Source organism: Mirounga angustirostris, unplaced genomic scaffold (genome assembly GCF_029215605.1).
Source record: "Mirounga angustirostris isolate CCGP_5_RB_7025 unplaced genomic scaffold, mMirAng1.0.hap1 SCAF_7, whole genome shotgun sequence".
Lineage (NCBI taxonomy): Eukaryota > Metazoa > Chordata > Mammalia > Carnivora > Phocidae > Mirounga > Mirounga angustirostris.
The window spans coordinates 5,999,226-6,019,369 of NW_026991715.1; the positions used below are offsets into that span (position 1 = coordinate 5,999,226).

Here is a 20,144-nt window from a genome sequence, read left to right on the forward strand (position 1 = left end):
AGTGAAATTGGACTGTTCTCCACCAATTTAAGACTTGCCATTTGTAAAAAAAAAAAAAAAAAAAAGTCATTTCTATTCTTAATATGAGTTGGAATGGAAGGAGATCAAAAAGAATGAGAAATTATAATGAATGTATAGGAATCCTTAACAAAAGGTCCATTGACTTGGACAAAGCCTCATCAAGAAAATGTGTAGCACCATTTGTAAGACTTGAGAAGCCTGCTCCATTTCTAAAATTATGATATATAGGGGCGCCTGGCCAGCTCAGTCAGAAGAGCATGTGACTCTTGATCTCGGGTAGTGAGTTCAAGCACCACATGGGCTATAGAGATCATCACTTACAAAATTAAATATATATGCTCTATAATTCTCCTCCAAATGTAAATATTTAATATTTTCTGTTTTGTCCTGATGTAAAAATGTCCATAGCAAGAAGGATTAAAGTGCTGATTTGAATGGGGGCATTTGTTGGGGCTTAGCATGTTTGCATCCTCATTCCACCCCAGGAACCTTTGCTAGGTGTAAAATTCTCAGGAACAGAATTTTAGGAATGATCGTGTCTCACATTAGAAGCAGAGTCAAGATGACCCCTGGATGCCCAATTTTCTGACTCCACATCTGTCATAGATGGCAAGATAAGAGGAATCGTGTCACAGATGAAAAAATAAGGTCGAAGAACACCAGAGAACAGTTGATTGAATGTGTAGATGTAAGACCCATTTGTTACATTGTAAAAGGAGATTTCACCTGCTTCATAGTCCAAAAAAATCCCAATGCAATGAGGCCGTTCCAGGTGGAGGAGAGGCACTGATGGGGAGGTAAGGACCATGTACTCATTCCCTTTCAGCAGCCACATGGCCCAGACTCCGTTCTCAGGAGAGGGTGTGGTCTCCCCCTTCCGTGGCACTGTCTCTTGACAGACACCTAAACCCCATTCTGCTCTTTCTCCCACCATGACTTCCCAGTAATGCCTCCCTGAGGAGAAGTTCTGCAAACCCAGGATACAGGGCCATGTGTCAAATCGCTCGGGGTTGTTGGGGAGATCCCTCCACAGCTCTCCATCCTGCACACTGCGTAGATCAGCCGTCAAGAGGAGGCTAGGGTGTGCTGTGACAGGGTCCAGCTTTACATCAACTGTGGGAAGAATTTTGTGGGACATGTGAAAGGTCAGAGAAGACTGGTAAAAACATAGGAAGCACAATATTATGTATAATAGTCCCACCATTCCTCATCCTCCTCTCTCAAATAACTCCTAGAGAAAGAAAAATAATAGTTTGCCTTGTGGGTCACTAGTATATTCCTCATTACTTCCTTGTGTATCCCATTGCTACCTCTGCATAATTCAGGACTCATTATTACCCCAATAAAAGCATAACCACTGATGATGTGATGAACCATAAGCATAATTATTTAGATACCTTTCACCTACATTCAGAACACTTGGGTGCTCTTAGGAAGATCTTCTGCATTTATTTTTTCTCAAAATCCATAGAGAAATTTTGTTAATTTGAAATCTACCACTTTCTTCCAATGTTATGTTACTCTGGTAGGCAGAATTCTAAAATGAGCCCCATGACCTATAGACCCTGGTGCTACTCTCATGATTATATTTTATGACAAGAGGAACATGATTTGGGTGGATCTCATCTAATCACATGAACCCTTAAAATCAGAAAGGTTTCTCTGGCTATTGGGCTGGTGGCAGAACAGGAAGTGAGAGAGATTTGAATTTAATGTGTCCTTGCTGTCTTTGAAGACAGAATGAGCCACATGAGAAGAAAGGCCAGTGACCTCCAACTGATAGCCAACAAGGAAATGGGGATCTCAGTCCTACAACCGCCATAACTACATTATGCCAATAGACTGAATCAGCTTGGGAGTGGATTCCTCCCCAGACTCTTCAGAGGAGCCCAGCCTGCCAACACCTTAATATTGATCTTGTGAAAACCTAAGCAGAGAAATGAGCTGATCCCACATGAATGTCTGGTCTGTATAACTATGACCTAATAAATGTATGTGGATTTAAGCAGTGAAATCTGTGGTAATTTCTTACACAACAACAGAAAACCAATATTGATACTGTGAAGTCCCAGGGAGATTGATGTGAAATTTTACTTATACACATAATTAATAAATACATTTATGTGTAAAATCTGAATGAAGAAGGCAGAATGTAAAATATTCAGTGTCTTGACTTTATAAACATTTAAAAATAATAAGTTTCATTAATATGGTTTTATTTTTAATATCATAATAACAAATACTATTATAATGACCCTTATTACTATTTGTCTCTAAATCCACTTCTGGTGGTCTTGTGTTGATACCCTAACCTGAGTGGGTCATGTATGTAATATATCATCGCTGCTAACCCATTTAACCACCCTCAAGGTGACTGTTATCATCCCCACATTATAGATGAGGAGACTCAGAGTCAGAGTTTATGCAATTTCCCCAAACTCTAGAGGTCATAAGTAACAGACAGAAATGTGGGTTTCCATGGAACTGTGCTAGGCCTACTTAACATATGTTGTCTTTACACATCATTTCCACTCCAGCACACTTCCTTGATCCATTTATAAGAAAATAAATCTGTGAAGTGGTTGTTAAAATGGTCTATCTCCAATTGCTCCCCCACCCCTCTCTCCTACACTCAATTGTTCATCATGATATAACAATACTCAAAGGAGACTTCCCAGTGACCTCCACACTGGTGAGTAGTCATTAGAGTTCACCTTAAATTACTTTTCTGTAGCATTCAATGTTGTTGAGAATCCTTTGTCCTGGAAAACCTCCTTTCTCTTTCCCAAAGACACTGATCATCACAATTTCCTTCCCTCTCTACTCATCACTCATTCTTGGTCTCCTTTGCTGTTTTCCTCTCTTCTCTATCCAATGGTTTTAGGACTGGGACCTCTTCTTTCTTTCTCAGCTCACTCTCAATGCATTCCTGGGCTGGCTGGATCATTGCTTTAATTAAATTCCATTCATGTGCTTACTGATTCCAAATGCATATCTCTACCTTAGACCTTTCTCCTGAAACACTGTATTTGCAGAATCATCTGCTTACTTCACATCAAACTTTGGATATTTAACATTCATCACAACATTGGTATGTTCAAAACCCAACTCCCTTCTTCTCCCACACCTGCAGCTTTAACCATCAATGTTAACAACTTCATTATGCCAATTCTGGAGATTCAAACTCTGGAATCATTTTGATTTTTCTCTTTCTCTGACAACTCATCCCTCATCCAACAGCAGATTCTGCCAGCTCTACTTTTTTTTTTTTTTTTTAAGATTTATATATTTATTTATTTGACAGAGAGAGAAATAGTGAGAGAGGGAACACAAGCAGGGGAGTGGGAGAGGGGGAAGCAGGCTTCCCGCCGAGCAGGGAGCCTGATGCGGGGCTCTATCCCAGGACCCTGGAATCATGACCTGAGCCGAAGGCAGACGCTTAACGACTGAGCCACCCAGACACCCGCAGCTCTACCTTTGAAATATACCAAGATTCTGTCCACATTCCAGATCTCAGCACCTCTGATAATACTACCATGTTATGAATTATTGCAAAGGCTCCTAATTGCTTTTCCCACTTAAAGCCTCGCCCCTTTGAATTTATTCTCAATAAAACGTACAGAGTAAGACTCTCAAAACATTAATCTAATCATGTTATTCCTCCATTTACAACTTTTCATCGATTTCCTGTTTCACTCAAAGTAAAGCATCCTGGCCACATTGACCTGCCCATAGCACCCTGTGCTAGTTGGTCTTTTCTTGGCCTCTCTGACTCTGCCCTTGCTTACTCTTACCCAGCCACACAGACCTCATAGTTCCTGGAACGCATCTTCTATATTTCTATCTCAGGCCTGGACACTCATTGTTTCTGCTGCCTGGAATGTTTTCTTCCACATTAGATATATGATGAGTTAACCCCAAGGGGCCTTCCTTGATTGTCAAATTCAAAATCAGATGCCCTAACCTGAACACTTCTGGCCATCTTTACTTTATTTTTTCTCAGTATTTTTGTTTGTTTGTTTGTTTTTAAACTATTCTTTATAAATATACAAATATATATTACATCAGTGGTCCATTTCTCAATGTTGTGTTTGCAGTGAGCAATCTATTTATTTTTTTTTTATTATTTTATTATGTTATGTTAGTCACCATACAATACATCATTGCTTTTTGATGTGGTGATCCATGATCCATTCTTTTCGTATAACACCCAGTGCTCTGTGCAGTACGTGCCCTCCTTAATACCCATCACCAGGCTAATCAATCCCCCCTCCCCCTTCCCCTCTAAAACCCTGTTTGTTTCTCAGAGTCCATAGTCTCTCATGGTTCATCTCCCCCTCCGATTTCCCTCCCTTCATTTTTCCGTTCCTTCTAATGTCCTCCATGCTATTCCTTATGTTCCACAAATAAGTGAAACCATATGCTAATTGACTTTCTCTGCTTGACTTATTTCACTTAGCATAATCTCCTCCAGTCCCATCCATGTTGATGTAAAAGTTGGGTATTCATCCTTTCTGATAGCTGAGTAATATTCCATTGTATATATGGACCACATCTTCTTTATCCATTCATCTGTTGAAGGCCATCTCGGCTCTTTCCACAGTTTGGCTATTGTGGACATTGCTGCTATGAACATTGGGGTGCATATGGCCCTTCTTTTCATTACATCTGTGTCTTTGGGGTAAATACCTAGAAGTGCAATTGCTGGGTCATAGGGTAGCTCTATTTTTAAAATTTTGAGGAACCTCCACACTGTTTTCCAGAGTGGCTGTACCAACTTGCATTCCCACCAACAGTGTAAGAAGTTTCCCCTTTCTCCACAACCTCTCGAACAATGGATGTTTCTTTCCCTGTCATTTTTGCCATTCTAAGTGGTGTAAGGTGGTATCTCAATGTGCTTTTGATTTGAATTTCCCTGATGGCTAACAATGATGAAAATTGTTTCATGTGTCTGTTAGCCATTTGTATGTCTTCTTCAGAGAAGTGTCTTTTCATATCTTCTGCCCACTTTTTGACTTGATTAGTTGTTTTTTGGGTGTTGAGTTTGAGAAGTTCTTTATACATCTTGGATACCAGCCCTTTATCTGTAGTGTCATTTACAAATATCTTCTCCCATTCTGTGGGTTGCCTCTTTGTTTTGTTGACTGTTTCCTTTGCTGTGCAGAAGCTTTTTATCTTGATGAAGTCCCAAAAGTTCATTTTTGCTTTTGTGTCACTAGCTTTTGGAGATGTATCTTGAAAGAAGTTGCTGTGGCCAATGTCAAAGAGGTTTCTACCTATGTTCTCCTCTAGGATTTGGATGGATTCCTGTCTCACATTGAGGTCCTTCAACCACTTTGAGTTTATCTTTGTGTATGGTGTTAGAGAATGGTCGAGTTTCACTCTTCTGCATGTGACTGTCCAATTTTCCCAGGACCATTTATTGAAGAGACTCTCTTTTTTCCATTGCCTGTTTTTTCCTGCTTTGTCAAAGATTATTTGACCATAGAGTTGAGGGTCCATATCTGGGTTCTCTATTCTGTTCCATTGGTCTATATGTCTGTTTTTGTGCCAGTACTATGCTGTCTTGGCGATCACAGCTTTGTAATATAGCTTGAAATCAGGCAACGTGATGCCCCCAGCTTTGTTTTTCTTTTTCAACATTTCCTTGGCGATTCGGGGTCTTTTCTGATTCCATACAAATTTTAGGATTGTTTGTTCCAGCACTTTGAAAAATGTCATTGGAATTTTGATCGGGTTGGCATTGAAGGTGTAGAATGCTCTGGGTGGCATAGATATTTTAACAATGTTTATTCTTCCAATCCATGAGCATGGAATATTTTTCCATCTTTTTGTGTCTTCTTCAATTTCTTTCATGAGTGTTTTGTAGTTCCTAGAGTATAGATCCTTTACCTCTTTGGTTAGGTTTATCCCGAGGTATCTTATGGTTTTTGGTGTTATTGTAAATGGAATCGTTTCTCTAATTTCTCTTTCTACAGTTGCATTGTTAGTGTATAAGAAAGCAACTGATTTCTGTGCATTGATTTTGTATCTTGCCACATTACTGAATTGCTGGATGAGTTCTAGTAATTTGGGGGTGGAGTCTTTTGGGTTTTCCACATAAAGTATCATGTCATCTGCGAAAAGAGAGAGTTTGACTTCTTCTTTGCCAATTTGAATACCTTTTATTTCTTTTTGTTGTCTGATTGCTGTTGCTAGCACTTCTAGTACTACGTTGAACAAGAGTGGTGAGAGTGGGCATCCTTGACATGTTCCTGATCTTAAGGGAAAGGCTCTCAGCTTTTCCCCATTGAGGATGATATTCGCTGTGGGTTTTTCATAGATGGGTTTTATGAACTTGAGGAATGTCCCCTCTATCCCTATACTCTAAAGAGTTTTAATCAGGAAAGGATGTTGTATTTTGTCAAATGCTTTTTCTTCACCAATTGAGAGGACCAGATGGTTCTTCTCCCTCCTCTTATTAATGTGTTCTATCACATTGATTGATTTGTGAATGTTGAACCACCCTTGCACCCGGGGGATAAATCCCACTTGGTCATGGTGGATGATCCTTTTAATGTATTGTTGGATCCTATTAGCTAGGCTTTTGTTGAGGATTTTGGAATCCATATTCATCAGGGATATTGGTCTGAAATTCTCCTTCTAGATGGGCTCTTTGTCTGGTTTGGGGATTAAGGTAATGCTGGTCTCATAGAATGAGTCTGGAAGTTTTCCTTCTGTTTCTATTTTTTGAAACAGCTTCAGTAGAATAGGTATTATTTCTTCTTTGAATGTTTGGTAGAATTCCCCAGGGAATCCATCAGGCCCTGGACTCTTGTGTTTTGGGAGGTTTTGGATCACTGCTTCAATCTCCTTACTGGTTATTGGCCTATTCAGGTTGTGAATTTCTTCCTGTTTCAGTCTTGGCAGCTTATAGGTTTCTAGGAAGGCCTCCATTTCATCCAGATTGCTCAGTTTATTGGCATATAGTTGTTGATAATAATTTCTAATAATTGTTTCTATTTCCTTGGTGTTGGTCGTGATCTCTCCCCTTTCATTCATAATTTTATTAATTTGGGTCCTTTCTCTTTTCTTTTGGATAAGTCTGACCAGTGGTTTATCGATCTTATTAATTCTTTCAAAGAACCAACTTCTAGTGTCGCTGATCTGATCTACTGTGTTTCTTGTTTCTAATTCATTGATCTCTGCTCTAATTTTAATTATTTCTCTTCTAATGCGTGGCTTAGGCATCGTTTGTTGCTTTTTCTCTAGTTCTTTAAGGTGTAGTGTTAGTTGAATTCGAGATTTTTTTATTTTTTTGAGTGAGGCTTGAATGGCTATGTATTTCCCCCTTAGGACTGCCTTTGCAGTATCCCATAGGTTTTGGACTGATGTGTTTTCATTCTCATTGATTTCCATGAATTGTTTAAGTTCTTCTTTGATTTCCTGGTTGCCCCAAACATACTTGAGTGAGTGGTCTTTAGCTTCGAAGTGTTTGAATTTCTGCCAATTTTTTTCTTGTGATTGAATTCCAGTTTTAAAACATTGTGGTCGGAGAATATGCAGGGAATTATCTCAATCTTTTGGTATTGGTTCAGACCTGATTTGTGACCCAGTATTGGTCTATTCTGGAGAAAGTTCCATGCGTGCTCAAGAAGAATGAGTATTCTGTTGTTTTAGGGTGAAATGTTCTGTAAATATCTATGAGGTCCATCTGGTCCAATGTATCATTCAAAGCTCTTGTTTCCTTGTTGATTTTCTGCTTAGATGATCTATCCATTGCTGAGAGTGGAGTATTGAGGTCCCCTACTATTAACATATTGTTATCAATATGACTCTTTATTTTGGTTAACAGTTGGCTTATGTAGATGGCTGCTCCCATGTTGGGGGCATAGATATTTACAATTGTTAGATCTTCTTGTTGGATAGACCCTTTAAGAATGATATAGTGTCCTTCTGTGTCTCTAATTCCAGACTTTATTTTAAAATCTAATTTGTCTGATACAAGAATTGCTACCCCAGCTTTCTTTTGAGGTCCACTGGCATGGAAGATGGATCTCCATCCCTTCACTTTCAGTCTGGGTGTATCTTTAGGTGCAAAATGAGTCTCTTGTAAGCAGCATATGGATGGGTCCTGTCTTTTTATCCAATCTGCAACTCCGTGCCGTTTTATGGGAGCATTTAGGCCATTCACATTGAGAGTGATTATTGAAAGATATGAATTGTCATCATGTTGCCTGTGAAGACGTTGTTTTTATAGATTATCGCTGTAAATGTCTGTTGTAGATCACTCTTGGGGTCTTTCTCCTTTTATAGAACCCCCCCTTAATATTTCTTGCAGGGCAGGCCTAGTGGTCCCATATTCTTTCAGTTTCTGCCGGTCTTGGAAGCTCTGCATCTCCATCCATTCTAAATGGCAGCCTTGCTGGATAAAGTATTCTTGGCTGCATGTTCTTCCTATTTAGTACCCTGAATATGTCTTGCCAGGCCTTTCTGGCTTGCCAGGTCTTTGTGGATAGGTCTGACGTTATTCTGATGTTCCTCCCTCAGTACTTAAAGAATCTCTTCCCCCTAACTGCCCTTAAGATGGTTTCCTTGGTTCTAAGATTTGCAAGTTTTACTATTACATGCCAAGGTGTTGGCCTGTTTTCCTTGATCTTGGGAGGGGTCCTCTCTGCCTCTGGGCTCGAATGTTTGTTTAATTCCCCTGATAAGGGAAGTTCTTGGCTACGATTTGCTCAAATACATCTTCTCGTCCTCTCTCTCTCCACTCCCTCCGGGATTCCAATTATTCTGACATTGGAATGCTTCATGGTGTCACATATTTCTTTGATTCTATTTTCATGGATTCTGAGTTCTTTTTCCCTGGCCTCCTCTTTCCCTTTTTATCTATTATATTGTCTTCCAGGTCGCTTATTCGTTCTTCTGCCTCACTTACCCTAGCTGTTAGATTATCTAGATTGGATTGGATCTCATTGATTGCATTTTTAAGTTCTGCCAATTCACCTTTCATTTCTGCCCTTAGAGACTCTTACATTGCCATTAATTGATTTCTTCATTCTAGCCATTGTCTTCACAATTGCTAGCCTGAATTCCATCTCCGAATTCCATCTTGGTTATATCTGCATCCCTTTGTAAATCTGCAGCATAAATCATAATCTCTGAGTCTTTCCTATTTTGGGGGTTCCTCCTCCTAGTCATTCTGTTGATGGGTGTTTGAAGGAATGTATAGAGTCCAAATTATTGACCAGAACCCAAGCAAGATGCACCTGTTTTCTTGGGACCTTAAGGTTGCTGGCCTCTTATTCTCCCAGCCTGTCTTCCAGGGGAGGGCCTGTGCGCTGTTACTCAGGCAACCCTGTTTGGGCGGAGTTGCCCTGCCCCCCTATGGCGGGGATGGGCTCTGCGGGAATCAGTTTTGGGGGCTTTTGTTCTCTGGCGGCTTTCCCTGGCAGCTTTCCACATCTCTTCTGCAAGTCAGAGCAGAAGTGACCGTTTCCAACCCTCTGCCTCAGAGCAGAGAGACCTCAGTCTGTTCTTCAGTCAACTTTTCAGGCCACACTGTCTCCGTTTCTGTCCATGCTGCTATAAACTGCAGCAGCCTGGGTTGTGTGCCCCACCACAGTGCCCCCAGTCCTGCCTCCAGGTTGGGGCACGTCTCTGCCCTTTGTGCTTCTAAAACTGCCAGCCACTCCCAGTTCACACGCGTGACCCCGCCGCTCCAGGTTTCTGCCCCGGGGGGCTGCCCTAAAGTCCTTTCCCCGCCGCTACTGGTCTGCGAGTCTGTGCCCTGTCCCCAGCGTGTGAGGCCGTCACTCACTGGCGGTGTAGGATTCCCATGACCAGGCACCCTCCCACTGCCATTTATCCTCCGATATCTTCCTGCAGAATCATGGCTCTCCGCTTCCTACCTCAAAACCAACCGCCTGCGATATTCTGCTTGTAGAGATTCAGATCTTCTTACATCTCAGGCTGGTTTCGCGGGTGCTCAGAGTGGTCTGGTGGATATCCAGCTCAATTCTGGGGACCAGTTGAAATAGGGTCCCCTACTCCTCCACTATCTTTCCTTCTCCCCCCTTAATATTCTCAATATTTTTCTCGGTATTCTGTGTCATCTTCCAACATTCTGTGCATTTTGCATAATTCAAGTAAATATGTACAACATGAAAACATGAACCTATGGATTTGTAGGATTTGTTTTGTTATTGTTTGATAATATATTTCAATACTTACAATTTTGTGTCTGGACAAAATACAGAATATTTATTGAATTGATCCATCATTATTTCATTCATTAAAAAATGGGAATATGAGGACATTGATTATGGGAGTGTAATAAATTGCAACAAGTCATGCAGTTAGTGTATGTTAATCTGCCCATTATTGAACAGGACTGCAAAAATGGGTTTTCTCATTATGGGCTGGGGTTCCTTCTAAGTAATGAAACCAGTACTTAGCCACAGTCTGTGTGCATTGCTGGGTATAACTTGGATTAAAAAAAGAAATACAAATGTTGAATCTATACTCTTTGAAGAACAGCATAATCAGACCTAACAAACTCATTTATGTCACCACACTTATTCCTACATAAAAATAACTGACTGAATATTTTTGGCTTTATTGACTACCTAATTTAAGCAGCTCATCAAGTTATGATAATAAAATAAATTTGATGTAAAGCAATGCTTTTATGTTGATGATTTTTCTATGTTTTCAAGTATGTTTCATTTAGTCCTTCAAACAATAAATTTTTTCAGTATTTTATAAACAGGGAAATTAATATTTATTGGAATTAATGTTACTCATATCATAGCTAATAAGCTATGAACCACTCTTTCAAGCCTAACTAAATGTAGCTCAAATGGGTGTTAGTGACTCTGGTACTCTTTATGACTTTACACAAATACCCAGGTTCTCTTTCTTCTGAAAACAGCGCTCTCTTCCATCCACCCTTATAACCTGGCATGATCATGTGACTCAGTACAGTTAATAAAATCTCCAGAGAACCCAGTGTGCCACTTTAGTGTAGGACTAGTGCCTCATCCACCATAAACTAGCCCTTCCCCAGAGCGACCAGCAACAGAAAGGAGGTGGGGCTTTATCTGCCTGGGTCCCAGAGGGAGATGAGGTGAAATAAAAAGTCCCCACAATCCACTAGTAAACCAATGATATGATCTAAAAATAGACCTTTGCTGGGGTGTCTGGTGGCTCAGTCTTGGTTTTGGCTCAGGTCTGATCTCGGGGTTGTGAGATCGAGCCCCACATCAGGCTCCACCCCCAGTGAATAGTCTGCTTGGGTTACTCTCTCTCTCTCTTTCTCAAATAAATAAATACATCTTAAAAAATGAAAAATAAACTTTGGGTTCTGTTACTGCAGCCTGACTTGTACAGTAACAAACTGTAATAACAGCCAAACCATAGGCATTGTAGTTCTCCTGGCTCAAAGACACAGCCTACCTTGGAACTTTCTCAACATTTCCCTCATCCCAGGGATGCGACACATTGTCCTCAGCTCCATGGGGATGGTCTCCGGTTCCAGCTGTGTGACATCCTTACTTCTGAGAAGGGCACAGAACCGATAACTCTCAGTAGGGTTTATCCACCAACTTCCTTGTCTTCCCCCAACCCAGTCCCTGGTTCAGAGAGTAAACATACCGGCTCAAGGCTCCTCTCACACCCTGAAAGCAAAAGAGAAATATAAGCAGGTGTGAGTTACACCTCCGAACTGCTTTTGACGGATTGTAAAAACAAACAAACAGAAAAAACAAACATGAACATCTCTTTAGGAATGACTGGAAATAATTAAGTATGAAGATAAAACTATAGGAGATAAGAACCTCTCTTAACAAAATCCAAAAATTCGCTTTTGAATTTTCTCATGAATTTTAGAATCAGTTTGCCTCTGCTACAATGGAATTAGACTACTCAAGGTTTAGATTAATTCCAATGAGATCAATTTAACTATTTTCTGAATTGGTAATTCTGATATTTGGATATATTAACAAAGATTTACATTCTGTAACAAGTGTAGATGGAATTAAGGTAAAAATAGAGTTTAAAAATCTTCAGAATTTATTTGAGGGATGGAGAAAGGCATCGACAAAAAATGTTACTCCCAATGTCTCTGTAAGAAAACCCCAAATTCTTCATTCTTTGAAACACCACACATCATAGCTATGAACTCATGTGTGAGTGGGTTACCTAACTGGATAAAAAAGGAAATCATTAATTAACAGCAACATTTTATCTCAAAGGAGATTATTTAAATAAATCACCTGCTTCACATTTTCCTTTTTCCCCTCTAAAAATAGCCTCCTGTCAGATAAATTTTGAGAAGGCATAAAAGGAGGAAAATAACTGACTACTTTTCATGGGACTGGCAGGCCTTGTTTTTGGCCTTTGGCAGTAAAACGCTGCTCACTGGTACTGAGGAGGAAAGGGAAAGGTGGATATAAAAATAAAAATAAATAATTTTAGAATATATCCTCCCTAAGATTTGTAATGTGAATCATTTTAACATTATCTGGTGTTAAGAAATGCTTGTTTTCAATGTTGTGTTTTGGAAACATAGTAAAATAAGAAGATGGATATCATTATTGAAAATGCTAAAGTTCTGTGTATATTTACTGTTTGAAATTCAGAAAATTAATTCCTTTCTGATGCTTAGTTCACTCACATGGAAATGAGCCTAGTAATTAATAATAATAATAATAATAATAATAATAAACATAAGTGTTGCTTATAGAGAGATTGAAGACAAAACGAATTATGACAAAATAAATAAAAATGCTTTGTAAGTTCATTTATTTAATGAACTCCCAACTATGTAACCAGGGCTGTTTACTCACTTTACTTGTAAACATTATGTAGATAGTTAATATAAAGATTTCATGGCACTTTCAGTGTCTGGAGCTAACTCAAGGTGGAATCTGAGGGTCAGCTGCTCAATGAGCGTATGGATTACTTAGTTGAGAATCTCCTGAATGAGTCACTGGGGATGAGAAAAAATGAAGTGTGCCCCCAAATTTTCTATTGCAGTGCGTTCTAACATGATAATATGCATGCATTATCAACAATGGCTTTCTCAATTCACTTGGAATTTTGATGACCTCCTGGAAGATTAAAAACAAATAAATATTCCATTTTTCCTGTTTTGTCTCTCTGCTGTAGAACCCCTAACAGACTATGAGCAAATGGCAAGGAACCCACTTAATACCTCCCCACCGTGCCCGGAATGGGTATGCAGTACAGACAAGGAAATTCGTGTTTGCCACAAAGTTTAACAGGAAAACTTCAAGCTGGACAATTTAAGACATTATTCATACGTTTAGCTACTGACACGGAAATGGGATTCCAAAGACTTCTGGAATTGGCATATCATCATTACAGATTAACTGTGAGGTTTTAAGAAGTGTTTTCCAGGCAACATAGCATCGATTGTCCATTTTTTGTTTAACCTTATAGGTAAGATATCAAATTTTACTTCTTAAAAATATGAATTTTTGGTCTCTAAGATGAACTATTTTATTTATTTATTTATTTATTTATTTTTTAAAGATTTTATTTATTCATTCGACAGAGAGAGTGAGAGAGTACACGCAGGGAGGAGTAGTAGAGGGAGAGGGAGAAGCAGACTCTCCATTGAGCAGGGAGCCCAATGTGGGGCTCGATCCCAGGACCCTGAGATCATGACCTGAGCTGAAGGCAGACGCTTAACCATCTGAGCCACCCAGGCGCCCCTAAGATGAACTATTTTAGACAATTCTCAAGAGTCCCTTCTCATTCTGATGCTAGGACTTAGAATTAAGGTGCTTTCCAAACAGTTGCCAGGGTGCCCTTTTCCTAAAAAGCATGAGGGTGCAAGTGGTTGCAAGCAGCTGTGTGTCACCATGGTTTCCCACATGGCCCGTGCTCTGTTGAGGACCCCAGGCTCACCTCCAGCTGAGCCAGCTGCAGAGGACCCAGGCTCACCTCCAGCTGAGCCAGCTGCTGAGGCACCCAGGCTCGCCTCCAGCTGAGCCAGCTGCTGAGGCACCCAGGCTCGCCTCCAGCTGAGCCAGCTGCTGAGGCACCCAGGCTCGCCTCCAGCAGACCCAGCTGCTGAGGCACCCAGGCTCGCCTCCAGCTGACCCAGCTGCTGAGGCACCCAGGCTCGCCTCCAGCTGACCCAGCTGCTGAGGCACCCAGGCTCGCCTCCAGCTGACCCAGCTGCAGAGGCACCCAGGCTCGCCTCCAGCTGACCCAGCTGCAGAGGCACCCAGGCTCGCCTCCAGCTGACCCAGCTGCAGAGGCACCCAGGCTCGCCTCCAGCTGACCCAGCTGCAGAGGCACCCAGGCTCGCCTCCAGCTGACCCAGCTGCAGAGGCACCCAGGCTCGCCTCCAGCTGACCCAGCTGCAGAGGCACCCAGGCTCGCCTCCAGCTGACCCAGCTGCAGAGGCACCCAGGCTCGCCTCCAGCTGACCCAGCTGCAGAGGCACCCAGGCTCGCCTCCAGCTGACCCAGTTTCAGAGGACCCAGGTTCGCCTCCAGCAGACCCAGCTGCTGAGGCACCCAGGCTCGCCTCCAGCTGACCCAGCTGCTGAGGCACCCAGGCTCGCCTCCAGCTGACCCAGCTGCTGAGGCACCCAGGCTCGCCTCCAGCTGACCCAGCTGCTGAGGCACCCAGGCTCGCCTCCAGCTGACCCAGCTGCAGAGGCACCCAGGCTCGCCTCCAGCTGACCCAGCTGCAGAGGCACCCAGGCTCGCCTCCAGCTGACCCAGCTGCAGAGGCACCCAGGCTCGCCTCCAGCTGACCCAGCTGCAGAGGACCCAGGCTCACCTCCAGCAGACCCAGCGCTGGGCGCTGGCACCTCTCCTCCAGCTCCTCGGCCAGCTCCCTCAGAGCTCTGCTCTGCTGCACCAGCCGGTTCTTGCTCTCCCGGAGTCTCTGCAGGGTGGCTCGCTCCTCCTCCTCCAGCCGCCTCAGCTGTAGCTGCTCATCTAGGGCCAGGAACCCACGATACTTCTCAAACTCCAGCCTGAAGCGCTGCCTCTGCATTTCCACTTTCTCCTGGAGTGACACAGGGGATCCAAACATCACCAGGGGGCGCTTCAGGTGTGGGATAGAGAAGCTGACCGCAATGTCCAGAGAGACCTCAGCGCCTTAACTCTGTCCACAGATTAGCTGCTTTTTAGCAACATGCAGAAATCAGAGGCCACTCTATGGGACAAGTGGCCTTCAAATTTAGAGTTTAAGAAAGACAGTTGGATCTGAGTTCTCATTTGGCCAAGGACTTGGGGGCAAGGCTGTTTTACAGGTAAGTTTTTGTTTGTGTGTTTGTTTGCTTGTTTTTAAGATTTTATTTATTTATTTGACAGCACAAGCAGGGGGAGTGGGAGAGGGAGAAGTAGGTTCCCCACTGAGCACGGAGCCCGATGCGGGGCTCGATCCCGGGACCCTGGGATCATGACCTGAGCTGAAGGCAGTGGCTTAACCATCTGAGCCACCCAGGCACTCCAAGCTTTTGTACCATATTTAAATTATGGGGGAAGAGGAGTATGGGGATTAAGGTTAAATATCCATTAAGTTGCTGAGCAAAGTGACTAGCATAGAATAGTTGCCCAAGGAAGTTAAAAATACATCATTAAAGTAGTCACTAGAATGAGAACAGGGTGGAAACAACTGAATCATTATGAAGAGAGATTACAGAGACCTGATTTGTAAATGTGAAAAAAAAAAAGGTTTAGAGATTAGAAACATGAACATTACTTAGTAATATGGTGATTGTGAAACCTTAAAGATTTTATTTATTTATTTGACAGAGAGAGAGCATGAGCAGAGGGGAAGTTCAGTGGCAGATTGAGAACCACTGTGTGTGTGTGTGTAAATAGGTAAGTGAAAAAAGCTGAAGTTTAAAAAAAAGAAGGTATGTATATGGATTACTGACAAGAGGTTGAAAGCTCAGATTATCCTCCTATATGTAAAATGATCAATATTAGCTATATTTCATATATATAAATCCTGTGAAATATTTATTATGTCATTTGTCCAACGAATACACACACACAAACACATTTTAAATTAGTAATGACAGTATGAGATTCTCCCCTAGGTACTAGGAATGGAGCATTGAGTTATAGTACAATCAAGATCAGTAAAACTATTTCTTTATAATTTGGACTGGGGTAGTATTAATAGAGATAAAGAACACAGCTACACAGGATAATCTGAGGGGACATGATGATCCAAGATGACGCAGATGTTTCCCTAGAGCAACTACGTAAATGGAACAAAAGTGTACCGCAGGGAAGATGGATGAATAGTAATTTAATGACCCAAACTTGGATCTGTCAGAAGTCCCAAGATTCTCTTACCTTCCAGATGACAATTTTCTTCCCCACATTGGCCTCCTGAGTGAAGGTCTCCTCTATCTCCTTCCTTACAAGTTCCAGGGCCATCTGGAGCTTTGCCTGTTTGGAAAGATGTGCGAACCCATTATAGATGCCCAAATTCAGTACCTAGTATTAACCAGGGATATCAGGAAATGCAAAGATCGATTAAAACAGGCCCTAGTAAGCACATAAAAATGTTCAACCTCTTTAATGGTTAGTAAAATATGCATGTATTTTTAAATGTTAATGCCAGATATAATCAAAGATTTATCTAAACATATGTTCACTGCAGCATTATTTAAAATAGAAGTAACTTACCAAATGTCAAAAATAGGAGAGTGAGAAAAATGTATTTTATATTAACTTGATGGAATTAAAATAAGATGCTGCAGAATACTGAATGACAAGAAACATTCACAATTATAAAGTCAATTAAGATAAGTATATTTTATGTAATATGGCACCAATTTTGAAAAAAGTGCTTGTAATAAATACATAAAAAGCTACATAGCAACAGATGTTCAATAGATGAAACTGCATCTACTAATGCTTGGTTGCAATTGATGCTATTCCTTATATCTATCTATATATTTGAACTTTTTAAAATTATTTATTGCTTTATAATAAGAAAATTGTTTATTAGTATTTGGTAAAATGAAACCTTGTAAATTACTAATTGTTAAGTGGAAAGGAGATACACAGTATCATAAACCTTATGAGGAATTTAAAAAATAACAAAACTGAATCTCCTTTCAGCCCTACAACTCCTCCTAGAAGTAAACACATATATGTTATCTATAGAGAACAACCATAAGGATACACATATACACACATTTTTATATTCTTCCCTAAGTCATTCAATAAATCTTAGGGAAAAAAATGGGGGGGGAAACTCTTCCCAAAGTCATTTAATAAGTCTTACACAACAACTGCCTTTAAAAGAGACTGTTAGCTTATCCATAACGGTGCGCATAAAGTAGCAGGAGAATTTATGTAAGTATTTGACAAGATGGGGGAAGTGGCATTTTTCTTAATGTTTGCAAGAAATAGAACTCTGACACTTATAGAGAGAGAAAAAGCTCCCTTAGGCAGAAGAAACTGTGATCAAAAGCAAGGAGGTGAAAAAGATGTGGCATGTTTGGGGACAACAGTGATTAGACTAGTTTTGCTGGATCTCATGTTTGGCTGAGACAAGAAGTATACAAACAGAACTTAGGGCCCTAGGAAGTCTTGACTGACAGGCTTAGGAGTTTAACAGATATTCATTTGCTATTTAATCAAGGATTAATGAAATATAAGGAACTTCTTTAGACATATTACATATAGCCACGTTACATTTAGGTAACTTCCAGGTAAAAAGAAAGCAAGATAGCATACTTCAAAAGTGTAGCTAGAAAGGAGCTGGCACCTGAATTTTGTAGAGATGACAACCAAAAGATAAAAGAAAAAAACAAAAACAAAAACTAAGAGATATTTCCAGGTATGTGAAGAAGGAAGTTGAGGTAGGAAATATCCCAAAACCTTGGTTTAAAACAATGAAAGTTAAAATAATAATAATAATAATAATAATAATAATAATAATAATTTTAGAAAGTTCAATGTTAACAATGTATTTCATTGTGACAGCACTTCAGTTAAACATGCAGGTAGATTGAAGACGACTCCCACCTCCTTTGTGGTAACAGCTGTTCCAGATGTTGGGAATTTAAATGTGATCAGAATATGTGAAATCACTTTTGAAGAGCACCAGTAGGGAGAATTCTATTAGAGTTTCACAGATGCCGCTTTTGGGGGCCAAATACTCCAATATGAGTCTCCTCTTTATTGAGGATCAGTCCCTGGGTACGTGCTGAACAGACTTAGCTACTGGATTTTTACTTCGGGGTGCACATGCATCCGCAAGCTTTAAAGGTGGTCAGAGCTGTGTGCTCGGCAGACACCAGGTCCAAAACTCAGCGTTGTTCTAGTGACAGTATTAACTAACATGGAGATAAGCACTATGGAAAACAAGGCATTAGACAGCCAATTAGGAAGCATTTACAGTAAAGATGTACACCTGGAACCAAGAACCAGCTGGAGAGCCCAGCGCTCCACTGGAGCTCTCGTCTGGAACCAGAACACCAGCATCAGGGAGAAGAGAACCAGGAACGAAGCAAAGGGCTGGGGAGGCTTCAGCGGAGGAGGGGACAGTCTAAAATAATGTGGTTAATGAATCAGGTGCATTGGAGCTCCTGAACAGAGAAGTGCCAGAGGGGGTTCCCATGGGGCAAGGCAAGGAGAGGAGAGGGGGCGAGAAGGGCGCGGAGTCATTCAGGCCAGGAGGGGATCGTGTGGGTTGGTCCCTAGGCAGGTCAGCAGCCCCGCGGGCTCGGGCCGCTCGCCGCCTGGGCCGCGCGCCAGACGCCCAGCCGCGGCCTCTCGCCCGCGCCCCGCGGCGCGCGCCGGGGCTCTCACCTGGTAACCCCGTGCCGCCTCCTGCAGTGGCGCCGTGTGGTGGCTCCTGTGCTCCGCGGTGGTGTCGCACACCCAGCACAGCGCCTCCTGGTCCTCCTCGCAGAAGAGGCTCATCTCCTCGCCGTGCCGCGCGCAGCGGCGCGCGCCCACGCGCCCCGCGCCCAGCCCCAGCTGCCGCACGCTGTCCACCAGGCCGGCCAGCTGCCGATTGGGCCGAAAGCTGTCCAGCCCGAAGGGGCCCCGGCACTGCGGACAGGCGTAGAGGCCGCCCTGCGCGCTGTCGGACTTCTCGCAGAACTCCGAGATGCACGCCAGGCAGAAGCTGTGGCCGCAGGCCACGCTCACCGGGTCCCGCAGGAAATCCAGGCACACGGGGCACCTGGCCTCCTCGCGCAGCCGCTCGCCCGGCGCCCCCGAGGCCATGGCCGGCCTGGCCTCGCCTGGCCCGGCTGATAGCAGCGCGGCCTTCCCCGCGGCCCGCACTATCTGCGCTCGCGGTCTGGCACCGGAGGGAGGAACCCTGCAGCCTCAGGGCAAGCAGCGCACGATGGGTTTTAGCCCCTGGCTCTGGTTCAAGAGTCCAAAGGAGCCACTCCCCGCGAGAAGTGTCAACTCAGACCAGCCTCAGTTACAGGGTAAAATAACATTCTGGTCACCTGGCCTCCTAGGAAACGAACGTTTGTAACGGAATCCCTCACACTGTATCTTTTTTTTTTTATTTATTACTATGTTATGTTGATCCCCGTACATTACATCGTTAGTTTTAGATGTAGTGTTCCATGATTCATTGTTTGTGCGAAACACTCAGTGCTCCATTCAGTACGTGCCCTCTTTAATACCCATCACCAGGCTAACCCATCCCCCCACCCCCTCCCCTCTAGAACCCTGTTTGTTTTTCAGAGTCCATTGTCTCTCTTGGTTCATTTCCCCCTCCTTTCATTCTTCCCCTCCTGCTATCTTCTTCTTCTTCTTCTTTTAACATATAATGTATCATTTGTTTCAGACATACAGGTCTGTGATTCAACAGTGTTACACAATTCACAGCACTCAACTACCCCATGGCCTTCTTATCCTTATAAGGCATACTAATTTCTCTTTTTTTTAAGATTTTTATTTATTTATTTGACAGAAAGAGAGTACAAGCAGGGGGAGCTGGAGACTGAGAAGCAGGCTTCCTGCTGAGCCCCATGTGGTGGTGGATCCTAGGACCTTGGGATCATGCATGACCTGAGCAAAAGGCAGACGCTTAACCAACTGAGCCACCCAGGCACTCTTATATGGCATAATAATTTCTTAAAATATTTTCCAAACTTTAAT

General features: G+C 42.3%; 1 protein-coding gene across 1 annotated transcript; it reads right to left on the minus strand.

Moving 5' to 3' along the window:
• Positions 1-300: 300 nt before the first annotated feature.
• On the minus strand, positions 301-19,250 carry TRIM58 (tripartite motif containing 58). Its single transcript, XM_064595579.1, has 6 exons — positions 18,828-19,250; positions 16,356-16,451; positions 14,821-15,051; positions 11,656-11,678; positions 11,458-11,558; positions 301-1,134 (listed from the first exon to the last, which is right to left on the minus strand). The coding sequence occupies exons 1-6, from the start codon at positions 19,248-19,250 to the stop codon at positions 545-547; spliced, it is 1,464 nt and encodes a 487-aa protein (XP_064451649.1). The 3' UTR covers positions 301-544.
• Between the last annotated feature and the right edge of the window lie 894 nt (positions 19,251-20,144).